The 12500-nt window shown below is 41.8% G+C and overlaps 1 protein-coding gene across 1 annotated transcript in view; it reads left to right on the forward strand.

Moving 5' to 3' along the window:
- ankrd27 (ankyrin repeat domain 27 (VPS9 domain)) overlaps nucleotides 1-12500 on the forward strand; it is a 30653-nt gene that overhangs the window by 3130 nt on the left and 15023 nt on the right. Inside the window, 7 exon segments of the mRNA XM_034879012.1 lie at nucleotides 2124-2432; nucleotides 4123-4182; nucleotides 5959-6012; nucleotides 7247-7312; nucleotides 7824-7900; nucleotides 10043-10164; nucleotides 11356-11434. Of these exon segments, the coding sequence (XP_034734903.1) occupies nucleotides 2124-2432; nucleotides 4123-4182; nucleotides 5959-6012; nucleotides 7247-7312; nucleotides 7824-7900; nucleotides 10043-10164; nucleotides 11356-11434 (767 nt within the window).

Consider the following 12500-nt stretch of genomic DNA (forward strand, 5'->3'; position numbering starts at 1 on the left):
GCTTTAGAAGAAAAAACGGAGTGGTGTTGATCTCCGCAATTTGAAGCCTTCAGTTCGTATCGATGATTAAGAATATTATTTTACAGTACAGTAGTTATTTGTAAAAAACGTTTCTACAGTACTTTTATTTGTTAAACAGATGCTTGGGCCTGAAAAAAGGTTTTGTTCTTTGGTTTCAATGTATTATGGAGTATTTCATCGGAATGGAACGTAATCCCCGTGATAAACGAGGGTTCACTGTATACAGAGAGCCAAGATTGACCAATCAGAATCAAGTGTGTAACCACGCTGTGTATAGCAGGCTGTGATACACACGATAATAAACTTCATGGGATCTGTTTCCAATCCCAGAAATATTGAGTGTTGCCAGCCTGTCGTCTAATTTGTATTAAAACCTTTGGAACAGCCCGCTGAAGCCTCGTGTTTCAGGGTTAGTTTTAGAAAAGTCACTTGATTTTGGAGCAGCCAAGAAGAGAGAGCGTCATTCTCTTAATTAAGACTTTGACACCATCTGTTGGAGTATTAGTAGATGTAGATTTATTGGATTTAGTAATTATTATTTAGTAAATAAATACTGTAGCAAACTACCCACCAAAGATCACAAAAGTAAACAAATAATGAAAGATATCTCATAAAAATGTGTGGCATTATTTTAAAAAACAGACCACCACCCCAACCCCAAACCCCCAACTCTGTTCTGGGTTTTACATGACGATAATCTGGATTTATGTACTTTATCTTTGTCATAACATTAACTGTGCAGCTCAGAGGTCTTACCAGTACCATTTTTTTTAAAGTTTTCATTAATTATTCTTATATGCTGGGCTCAACAATTAGGTGGGGGGGTCCGTAGTAGTCTCAAGTCCCCGTACGGACTTGAGAGATTTATTTTAGAGTATTAAATTAAATTAAATTAAATCCCACTTGCCGGTTTTAAGCAAGTCAAGGGCGTAAAGTCATCACAAGGAAATAATAAACAACACAAACAACCCAGTTTCTCCTCGGGCAGTGACAAAAAGCTGAATTCAGTGTTTATCAGGACCAAGGGGAGACCAGGACAAGAACGGGTCCCTCTGATGGCAGATCATGTGTCTTTGGAACGCTAAATAATCGGTGGCATTATTTTGTAAAACAGATCCGCGTCCCAGGACTAGTCTACTATATCAACAACGTCTCATTTCCGGGACTGTTCAGGGTCCTCCGGATGTCCCTCTTTTTGGCCAGATGTCCGTCTCCTTCCTCTGTCTCTGTGTTGGTGTTCTAACCTCCGGTGGATTTCTGAGGACTATGGTTACCTGGTCCTCAGATCTCTGCAGGGTATATCCAGACAGCTAGCTAGACTATCTGTCCAATCTGAGGACTATGTTTACCTGGTCCTCAGATCTCTGCAGGGTAAATCCAGACCGCTAGCTAGACTACCTGTCCAATCTGAGGACTCTGGTTACCTGGTCCTCAGATCTCTGCAGGGTAAATCCAGACAGCTAGCTAGACTATCTGTCCAATCTGAGGACTATGTTTACCTGGTCCGCAGGTCTCTGCAGGGTAAATCCAGACAGCTAGCTAGACTATCTGTCCAATCTGAGGACTATGTTTACCTGGTCCTCAGATCTCTGCAGAGTAAATCCAGACCGCTAGCTAGACTACCTGTCCAATCTGAGGACTCTGGTTACCTGGTCCTCAGATCTCTGCAGGGTAAATCCAGACAGCTAGCTAGACTATCTGTCCAATCTGAGGACTATGTTTACCTGGTCCTCAGGTCTCTGCAGGGTAAATCCAGACAGCTAGCTGGACCCTGGTTTTAAAGGCTGCATTACAGTAAAGTTGTCATTTCCTGAACTTACCAGACTGTTCTTGCTCTTCTATCATTGGCCTTTACCCACTTAGACATTATATCCACATTATTTATTAATTAATTAATTTGGTGGTAAGAGTTATTTGGTCAAAAATATCGTGATATTTGATTTTCTCCATATCGCCGAGCCCTGATCCCAGCACTGACCCTCTTCTGTCGGAAGATCTGTTTTACATGGCGATAATCCTGATGGAGGTACTTTATCTTTGTAATAAGTAACTTTACTATAGCTGCTCACCGGAGGCCTTGGTCTTTGGGTTTTGTGTTTCAGGAGGTCAGGATCCAGGACAGGCAGGTCCTGCTGGGGTCCGGCTTCCCGGCCCCGGCGTCGGTCCCCATCCTGTTTGAGGAGACCTTCTACAACGACCAGGAGCAGAGCTACAGCATCCTGTGCATCTCCAGGCCCGTGGAGATGGAGCCCAGTCCGGCGGAGGTCTGCCCGCCCCCCCCCTACTGCCTGAAGACTGTGGAGGACGTCAAGGACTTCCTGGGCCGCCACGCCCAGAAACTGGACCGGTTCATCCACGGCTTCTGTCAGACCTTCAAAGAGACGGAGAGGAAGGGACTCCGACACCACATAGTAGGACGGATTCTCTGTCCTCTTTTTCCTGTTCCTTCCTTTTCTTCCCCTCCTTCCCTTTTTCTGTTGTCTTCACTCTTCTTGGTAGGACACATTGTCGTTCCTCTTTTTTTCTGTCCATTCTCCCTTCATTTCCTTTTTCTGTTTTCTTCACTCTTCTTGGTGGGACACATTGTCTTTCCTCTTTTTTCTGTCCTCTTTCTCCCCTCCTTCCCTTTTTCTGTTGTCTTCACTCTTCTTGGTAGGACACATTGTCTTTCCTCTTTTTTTCTGTCCTTTCTCCCTTCATTTCCTTTTTCTGTTGTCTTCACTCTTTTTGGGAGGACACATTGTCTTTCCTCCACTTTTCTGTGTCATTTTTCTCCCTTTATTTCCTTTGTCTGTTGTCTTCACTCTTCTTCCATCATCTTCCTCCTTTTTTCTGTGTCCTCTTTCTCCCCCCTTCCCTTCTTCTGTTGTCTTCACTCTTCCATCATCTTCCTCCTTTTTTCTGTGTCCTCTTTCTCCCCCTTCCCTTTTTCTGTTGTTTTCACTACTTTGGTAGAACATATTCTCTTCTTTTTTATGTGTCCTCTTTCTCCCTTTCTTTCCTTTTTCTGTTGTCTTCACTCTTCTTCCACCATCTTGCTCTCTGTCTTCTTTACTTCTGCCACTTCCTTTACTTCCTTACCTCTTTAACTTCTTTCCTGTTTGTCATTTCCTTCCTTGCTTTCCTTCCTGCGTCATACTTTCTTTTTCGTCTTTCTTTGTTTTTGATTTTAAACTTTATCCAGGCTTTGTTTTAGCCGACGTACTTGAGGAAAAGCATGAAGCAAATTATTTTATAAACAATTGAAAGACAGCTTTTGTGGGTGAGCGTTAGAAATTTGGATTTTTTAGTTTTTTAATTAGAACTTCTAGAGAAAATATTAGTTATTACATTATGAAAAAATATTTTTTTTAGGTTGTGTATTTCCTTCTTAGGACCGTATTGGTCCGAATAAAAGACAACCCTGAATATCTTTTTCTTTCTTTCTCTCTCTCGCTTGCTCTTTTTCTTTCTTTCTTTCTTTCTTTCTCTCGCTCTCTCTTTTTTTTTCTTTCTTTCTCTCTCTCATTCTCTTTTTCTTTCTCTCTCAAGCTCTGTCTTTCTTTCTTTCTTTATTTCTTTCTATCTCTCTTTCTTTCTTTCTTTCTTTTTTCTCTCTTTCTCCCTCTCTTGCTCTCATTCTCTCTCTCTCTCTCTCTCTCTCTCTCTCTCTCTCTCTCTCTCTCTCTCATTCTCTCATTCTCTCTCTCTCTCTCTCCCCACCATATTACCCATGCTTTAAGGCGGTGGTTGAGGCGCCGTCTAAAAGCCATTTCTACCAGCTGTTTGTAACATTATAATAAAATGGACTATTGATCATTTTATTTCTGTAGTTTATAGACGACTTCACCAGCTGATTTATCTGTTGGCTGTTAAACGGGAGACGTCCCTTATCTTCTAAAACCAGCCTCTGCAACAGCTGACAGTCTAGACCCCAAATATAAGACAACCCCCTTTTTCAGACGTACAGTATCTCCAGAAAAAATAAAGTCTTATATTCAGACCGATACCGTAAATGTAACCTGAATAATAATTAAAGATAATTTTTATAAGATGATGGCACTGCACTGACGGCCCTCCTGTCCTCTCTCTCTCTCTCTCTCTCTCTCTCTCTCCACTCAGGACTCGGTGAACAGTCTTTACACTAAATGTCTTCAGTGTCTGCTGAGAGACTCTCGTCTGGTGAGTAGAGCTTCCAACTCATGGAGATACCGCGGAGCAGTCAGGGTTAGAGATACAGAGTCTCAGTTCAGCTGCAGGACTCTTTGAAACCCATATTTCTACACTGAATATGACATAATGTGTACGAGACGTGCTTTGTTAAGGGAGGGAGCAGCAGAGACAGCGGTTCTCAGCTGTGTTCAGTTAGCCGCTAAAACAATCAAATTCCCCTGTTGTTTTGTTATTTAAGAGCTTTTATTTTGAAGAAGAAAAATCAGGAAGTGTTGTCGTTTTCATTAGTCTGGATCAACGGAAGTACATTCCCAGGATAAAGCCTGGCTTCTGGCGCGTGGCTTGCTTTGCTACATGATACAACAACAACAACAACAACAACAACAACAACAACAACAACCTTCGAGCTAGCGAGCTACACGCTCAAAATGGCAATTTGGATCGGCCTGCTTTGTTCTTTAGGGGATTGATTTGTTTAACCCTCATGTTGTCCTTAGGTCAAATTTGAACCTATTTCAGTTAATTGTTTTTTTTTTCACAAACAATTGGCCGTCTAATTAAGCGTTAATTTAAAAAAATATCAAAAACTTAGGGAAAAAAACACCAAAAACATGTTTAAAAAAGCACCCACCACAAAGAAAAATGTCAGTAAAAGCAATAATAATGTTGAAAAAAGTGACTAAAAAAAGGTTTTTGTTTTATGGTTCACGGTAAAAAACACAAGGGATATCAGAAATATGACAAAAGTGAAAATTAAAAAAAAAGATATATTTTTTTGGGGGGAAAAGTGACAAAAAATGGTTGACTAAAACATTAAAAAACGTCTAAAAAAAGGGACAAAAGAATTGGAATAAAATTGACAAAAACGTCGAGAAACGTGTAGAAAAAAAGAACAACAAAATGTTGAAATTTCAACCCAGAAAAACACAAAGATGCAGGTCAACGGGAAGACAACACAAGGGTTAAAGAAATGCAAACAACCCAGAGCGTATTTGTTCTCCTATCCCAGAATGCATCTGTGACGTAGCCAAACCCTAATGCTTAGCTACCTGATTAGGAGGAAATTAGCCAACTCAGCGTCATTTTGGGCTCTAAACTGTCTCCATCTTTCAAATACATCTCATATATTTACCCGGGTTGGTTACGTCTCTGGTCATGCAACGGTAGAAATATGCCGTTTTTAAATTTTTTTTTTTTAGATCTGGTAGAATCTGTCTCCGTGACGGCTGTCCTAACGTTACAGCTGTAGCGCGCCGGGTTTACGTTTTTACAGGTAACCCTGGCAACCCAGCCTGGCTGTCAAACTGGACAGCTGATAACAACACACGGGCCAAAAGATAAAACAGACATTACGTCAAAGAACGGGAAATTACAAAAGAGAGAACATGCTGGCATTAGCATTGTTGTCAGAAACGATAGTCTTTCAACTTGTTTCCTTAATATCTGATGATGCATTGGTTTTTTTGGGGGGGATTTATCACAGTAAATATGTTACATAATGGACCTTTTAAGGAGGAGGAGCAGCTCTTCCTTCAGGTTCTCTAATCTAGTGTCCTCTGAATGACCTGACCCTTCAACATGTAGATCAGTAATGACACCACAGGACACGAGAATGTCTCGTTGAGCTTTCTCTGGACTCTAATACGGTCTTCTGCGTCTCTCCCTCGTCTCGACGTTCTGCTTAATCTCGGTAACACGATGAGTTGCATCACATCCTGATCAGTGACCAATGCATTCCTTCTGCTCTTTACGTCTCTGGTGAACGTTTGCTTTCTGTTCCTGCAGAAACTCCTGGCCAAGCAGGAGCTTCAGATGACTCTTCTCAAGCAGGCGGTCGAGGTAACTTCCCTTTATTTATTTATTTATTTATATATATATATATCTATATATCTATATAGATATAGATATATAGAATAATTTAATAATGTAATTTATATAGTTATTACACATCAGCGTTGCCCTCTCTAGTTTCAGTAAATGGGTTAAAGTCGGAAATGTTTCTTTCTGAAGCTACATTAACATCGCTACGTTTTGGTTTGAAAACAAATATGTTTTGTTATGTTTCCACCTCTCATTCCCCCTGCTCTGGCATCTCTCATTCCCCCTGCTCTGGCGTTTCCCCCACTTGTTCCCCCAGCTCTGGCGTTTCCCCCTCTCATTCCCCCAGCTCTGGCGTTTCCACCTCTCATTCCCCCTGCTCTGGCATTTCTCATTCCCCCTGCTCTGGCGTTTCCCCCTCTCATTCCCCCTGCTCTGGCGTTTCAACCTCTCATTCCCCCAGCTCTGGCGTTTCCCCCTCTCATTCCCCCTGCTCTGGCGTTTCCCCCACTCGTTCCTCCTACTCTACTGTTTCACCCCCTCTCATTCCCACTGCTCCGGCGTTCCCCCTCTCATTCCCACTGCTCCGGCATTCCCCCTCTCATTCCCCCTGCTGTGGCGTTTCAACCTCTCATTCCCCCTCTCATTCATATTTTACTAGTTTTATATATACTCCCTCCTTCTTCCTAGTCTTACATAAGCCAAATATACACCGCAGGCCAAAAGTTTGGAACCACCTTCTCATTAAACGCGTTGATACACAGCCGACAGCCTATTGGACAACTGGTAGAACTCCTATTATGGAAAGATCCAATCAGCTAAGGAAAGAGAAACAAGCGGCCATCATTACTTTAAGAAATGACGGTCAGTGAGCTCAGCGAAAACTTTGAATGTGTCCAAAGTTTTTGCAAAGGGTGGCTACTTTTGAAGAAACAAGAATATAAGACATGTTTTCAGTTATATCACAGTTTTTTGTTAAGTACATAATATCACATTCATAGTGTTGATGCCTTCAGTGATAATCTACCATGTAAATAGTCATGGAAATAAAGGAAACTCATTGAATGAGAAGGTGGTTCCTCTACTTTGTGTAATTATTAATTTGTTATTAAAGCATATGTATAAAAATTCCCTTTAATAATAACTTAATAATTCCCTTGGGTTCCGATGAAATTATTCACCAAATCCTTTGCTAATAAAACCTTTCTTTCTCTCAGCTGTTGTGTTAACTGTAATGTTGTTCTTCTGATCCCAGGTGTACGTTCATCATGGTATCCATGACTTAATTTTTAACTTTGTGGGAACGCTTGAAGCCAGCCAGGTATGTTTGGGATCTCACTGCTCTACCCCCCCACCCGTGCATCCTGTGATAAAACATACGTTCTTAAAAAAAATGAAGGAACAGACTTATTAAATATATCTTAAACATACACATCTTCTCCCCTCTTGTAGTGTCTTGCCATACAGATAGTTTGGGCTTTAGGTATTGAGATTTCTCTCTTAGCCCTTTTTATAATGGAGAATTCAGAGTTTTATTTTCGAAGCTTACAACGTTGAAAATTAATCTTTTTTTTTTTTTTTTTATTTTTACACTTAAACAACTTTCATGTACATTTTTTTTTTTCTGCTAGAGTTTCTTTCTGCTTTAGGATATCATACTTTCTGTATCTGTATGGCTGGATAGTATTAGTGATTTTCTTTCTTTTTGTGTGTGTGTGATTTTGAAAATAATAAAAACTGGAGGCTGATTATCTCTGTAGGAATCGAGGGGAGGGGGGGGGTCATGCGGATGTAAGAGCGGGTCTCATGTCTCCTCTGCTGCTCGTCAACAGGACGCCGCCTTCAACAAGACCAGCAGGAGTCTGCAGGAGCTGCAGCAGAAGGATCTGGGAGTCAAACCGGAGTTCAGGTCTGTTAGTCCACGCATACGAGTGTCTGCTTACATCCAGTCCATGTCTGTCTCAGTTTCTCAAAGACCAATGGGATGTCTTTTTAAGGGATGTTTTAAAGTTTGTTTTAGTTTTTTTTATACATCCAAAACAAAAAGATATTAAGTGTGTTAATATAAAACAGGAATTATGATATAAAAGTGCAGGAAACTTTTCTTTTTGAGAGGTTAAAAACCTAATTTTCTGAAATTTTTGCATCACATTTTTCTCTACGGATTACCGTAATGGACCGACTGATCGCTGCAGCTCTAATTGGACGTGACCTGTCTCAGTGACATGTTCCGCTGATTGTAAGAACCTTTTCAGAAGAAAAAGAAATACATAAACTGACAAATATATATAAAATAACTTCTAAATGTACAGTATCTCCACACTAAAGACCCATTTTATGCACACAGTATCCTGAAAGATCGCTCACACATGAACTCATCTGCCAGAAGCTATAGAGCCAGAAGACTTATGGCGGTTTTCCACTGCGTGGTATCTACTCGACTCGCCTCGGCTCTACTTGCTTTTTTTGGTTTTCGATTACGAAAAAAAGTCCCTGGGACCTGCTACCAGGGACTTTTTTTAGTACTACCTCAGTCGAGGTTCCAAGCGAGCCGAGGCGAGCCCAAAAGGTGACGTGGAAACCTGCAGACTGGTGGTTGGTCGTCACTCATGACTGCGTTTTTAGCAAACAAGAGTGCGGAGTGTGTTTCCAGAACAAACGGGACATTTACAACAAATCTAGCCGGACACCGACAGATTATCCACTTTCTGCACTATTCTCACTTTTCAACGGTTCGGGCTACTAGCGGCTTCATGTCGTTTCCAATATTGCACACTGTTACTTTAAAAAACAAGACAATATATATATATATGTAACAAAAGTTTTTATTTAGCTTTTCAAGTAGCGCATCAAACCCTCCTGTACTTCTTACTCTGCACCCCGTGACAGTGTCCCCCCCCCGGCTCTGCTGGCCCAGATGCATCCCAGTCGTTGTCATAAGCCTGTCCGTGACTCTCATAAAGATTATATGAAGCCCAGTAGGTCCCAACCAGAGATTTCACAGGTCGGACATCGCCCACCAGACGGTCTGCGGCGGCGGTTTTGCAGAGCGTGAATGCTCTGAAACACAAACAGTACACAGCAAACATGTTGGTGTGTAATCATGGTTGCTAAAGTTCATGTACTTTATATAGCGCATAGTAAATACTGACTGCGACGCTGAACACATGCTAATGTTAGCTAACGTTACCAGGAAACTTAACTTACCCTTTTGTGTCGGCGAACAACCGTCATGTCGACGTCTGAACTCTGTCAGTATTCCCAAACTCCTGTTTTTTTTTTAGCGGCGATTTTTGTTGCTTCTTTTGAAACAAAACATTTCTTCTGGCTGCGGCGAGTAGCCGACGTGCTGTTGTGAGCCGCGCTGAAAATTACGTCATCACGCGTTGCTATAGTGACCAGCCACGCTGAGGCTTTACTCAATCTGCAATGGAAAACGGAAGCATAATGGGCCGAGGCGAGCTGTTACCAGCAGTGGAAAAACGCCATTAGACTTAGATTTAGACTTAGCTTTATTAATCCCTTTGGGATGACTCCTGCAAGGAAGTTTAAAGTTACCAGCATCCAATACATCATGAGAAGGAGAAGAAACAAGAATACAACACAAAAAACACAATGATCAGCATGATCAGAAGGTGCAAAAGCAACCAAAAGCTGTCCTTATCACTGTTACACTGTGCTGGCCTTAATCAATGTAGCCTGTGAAAGTTTACTCACCATGTGTTATATCTTATATCCCCAATTTGAATTCTTTGTTTAGGCAATTCCCTGTATTAAGCGTAACTTACTTTATAATGAGCCACGTGTAATACTTTACTATATCAGGGCCTGTGCAGTATCCTCTCGACTAGTGGAGGATCTCTATTTATTTGTCTTGTCCTAAAGTACTTAGTTGTCTTGTTATATATTGTCATGTACTGTGCTGTCTGTTGATAACTAATGCCTGTGCTGTTGTCAGCGCTTCTTGCCAATGACAGGTTTCCTATGGGAGCATTAAGGTTTATCCTATCTAATCTTGTGTTTTGCTCCTCCTGTTGTTGTGTTTCTGCAGCATCAACTTGTCTCGGGCGAAGAGAGAGCTGAGTCAGCTCAACCAGCAGACCTCCCCGCTCCTCAAACTGCTCTGCCTGCGTCGAGTGGCCCTGACCGCGACCCAGACCCCCAGAGGCACCGGTATGCACCGTCCGAGTCTATGTTTTAATGCTGCCCCTTCTAGTTGATTAGTCAAATAAACTTGGAGATTCCTAGAGATTAGAGATTGGCATGGGGTACTTTGCATTAAATTATCTCTCAGTGCAAATCAAACCAGCTCTTAGGCTAACTCATTAGGAAATAAATCCATGCTAATCTCTAGGTATGGTACGATAAATTATTCATTCCCAAAGAAAATTGGTGTCCTAAAAGGTTTGATTTTTCCTAATTTTTTAATTAAGACATTAAGATCAATTTCCAAAAGATACATATTTCTTTTTATTTCTGTTTTTAGTCAACCTAAGCAGGGGTTCCTGTACTCATGAGCAGCACTGTATGAGTTGAAAACATAAAAAAATACATTTTGGTGAAAGAACAACAACGGTGAAAAGTAAAAGCAGGGATCAGCTTAGAGTGACGACGAGCTGGAACCGTTACTGAAAGGTATGCAAGCTACCGAACAGATAGGACTGACTGACGTGCGTCCTCGTGTCCCAAGGTCTCAGTTTGTGCTCATCTAGACTACAAATCAACCCTGGAGTTATAAAACCAAAACGGGGGCAGTTGTGTGTCCAAATTAGGGGCTCAAAAACTCCTGAGTAGTGTGGACGTGAGGCGCAAAAGTGAATTTAATTTTTTTGGGGGTATTTAAGGCCTTTATTTTGACAGGACAGTTGAAGACGTGTAAGGGGAGAGAGAGAGAGGGAACGACATGCAGCAAAGGGTCGCCAGGTTGGAGTCGAACCCCGGGCCCGCTGCATCAAGGAGTCAACATATGGGCGCCCGCTCTACCAACTGAGCTATCTGGGCGCCCAAAAGGGATTTGTTTTTAAACTTAAATGCCTTAAATAGCCTTATCTAGTCAGTCAGCTGGTCACCTGTGTGGACAGGCAGACTGAACTCTCCGTGATCGCTGAACATCCTCGTAATCCGATCAGCACGTAGGACAATACCTGCTCTGTTGGCCTCTATTGTGTTTGTCCAGTTTGCTTTGGTAATCTTATCTTATTGGCCCACAACAGCCCCCGCTGTCAGCCTGCAGAGTGGTACGATCCGCTCCTAATTAATGTTTGTAAAGTGGCCAATTTAGTCATTTTGGCTTGGACATAGAGAGAGTGTCCTCATGTGTTCATGTTTGTGTGTTTTCACAACGTAGTGTGTGTTTCTCTGCAGTCTGTATAGAGGCTGTGTGTGCCGACGACCTGCTCTCCGTCATCCTCTACCTGCTGGTGAAGACAGAAATCCCCAACTGGTGAGCAGGGAGGGGGGTGGGGGGGGCTTGAATTTGTGCATTTTTTGGAGGAAACAAAAAAGGCTGCATAGCCCTTAACCCTCATGTTGTCCTCATGTTGTCCTCTATCAATGTTCTTTTTAATTCCCCAAAATAACCTGATTGATTCCACCCAACGCTCTTTGCCAAGTACACATCTCTACTTTCATAAATTTTCTTATTCATTTTTGTAGCATTTGAAAAAAGTGTTTTTGAAATAGTATTGAGTAAAAGTTGACATATTCCAGTCTGTGATTATCATCAACATCCATTCCTTTAATTTTAGTCTCAATAATTCCTAATTTCTGCTTTTCTAACTCAAACATCAGGTAAAATTTCCTATAAATGAGCTTTATTGACCATAAATTCCAAAAATAACTGTAAAACTAAAGTTAATAAGTTAGTGTTACGTAGTGTTGAAAACGTAAAAAAAGCAACAAACATTGAAAAAATGCGTCAGAAGTGTTGAAAAATGGGACAAAAACGTAAGAAAAAGTTAAAAACATTGATACAAAGCATCAACAAAAAATGTTTATTTTCAAATTGTGACTGCAAGACAGCACGAGGGTTAAACTGCCTCCTCCAGTCCTCCACTTGCTTCCCTTCCTCGCGTCTTAGTCCCTCCCACCGAGGAGACACAGAAGAGGAAATCCCTGATGAAGACACAGAGGATCACTAAAGTTATTACAATTCATCACGAGGGCGACATGAATCAAATGTGAACCAAATTTCAAGGCAGTCCATTCAGTTTGTTGAGATATCCCACAAATGTGAACCTCGCGGTGGAGCTGGAGGAAAAGGTCAGAGGATCGGCAAAGTCAGTAGGAGTCACTTTGGGGGGGCAGTAGCTCAGTCCGTAGGGAGGTGGGTTGGGAACCGGAGGGTTGCTGGTTCAAGTCCCCACTCGGACCAAAGTAACTCCTGGGCACCAAACCACCCTCAGCCGCTCAGGGTGCAAACACCCCCATTCTCTGACATATCTCCATCAGTGCGTGTGTGTGTGTATTTCAGACCTGTGTGTAATAACAACAGAGTGTAAATTGTGTTT

Source organism: Etheostoma cragini, chromosome 8, assembly GCF_013103735.1.
Source record: "Etheostoma cragini isolate CJK2018 chromosome 8, CSU_Ecrag_1.0, whole genome shotgun sequence".
Classification (NCBI taxonomy): domain Eukaryota; kingdom Metazoa; phylum Chordata; class Actinopteri; order Perciformes; family Percidae; genus Etheostoma; species Etheostoma cragini.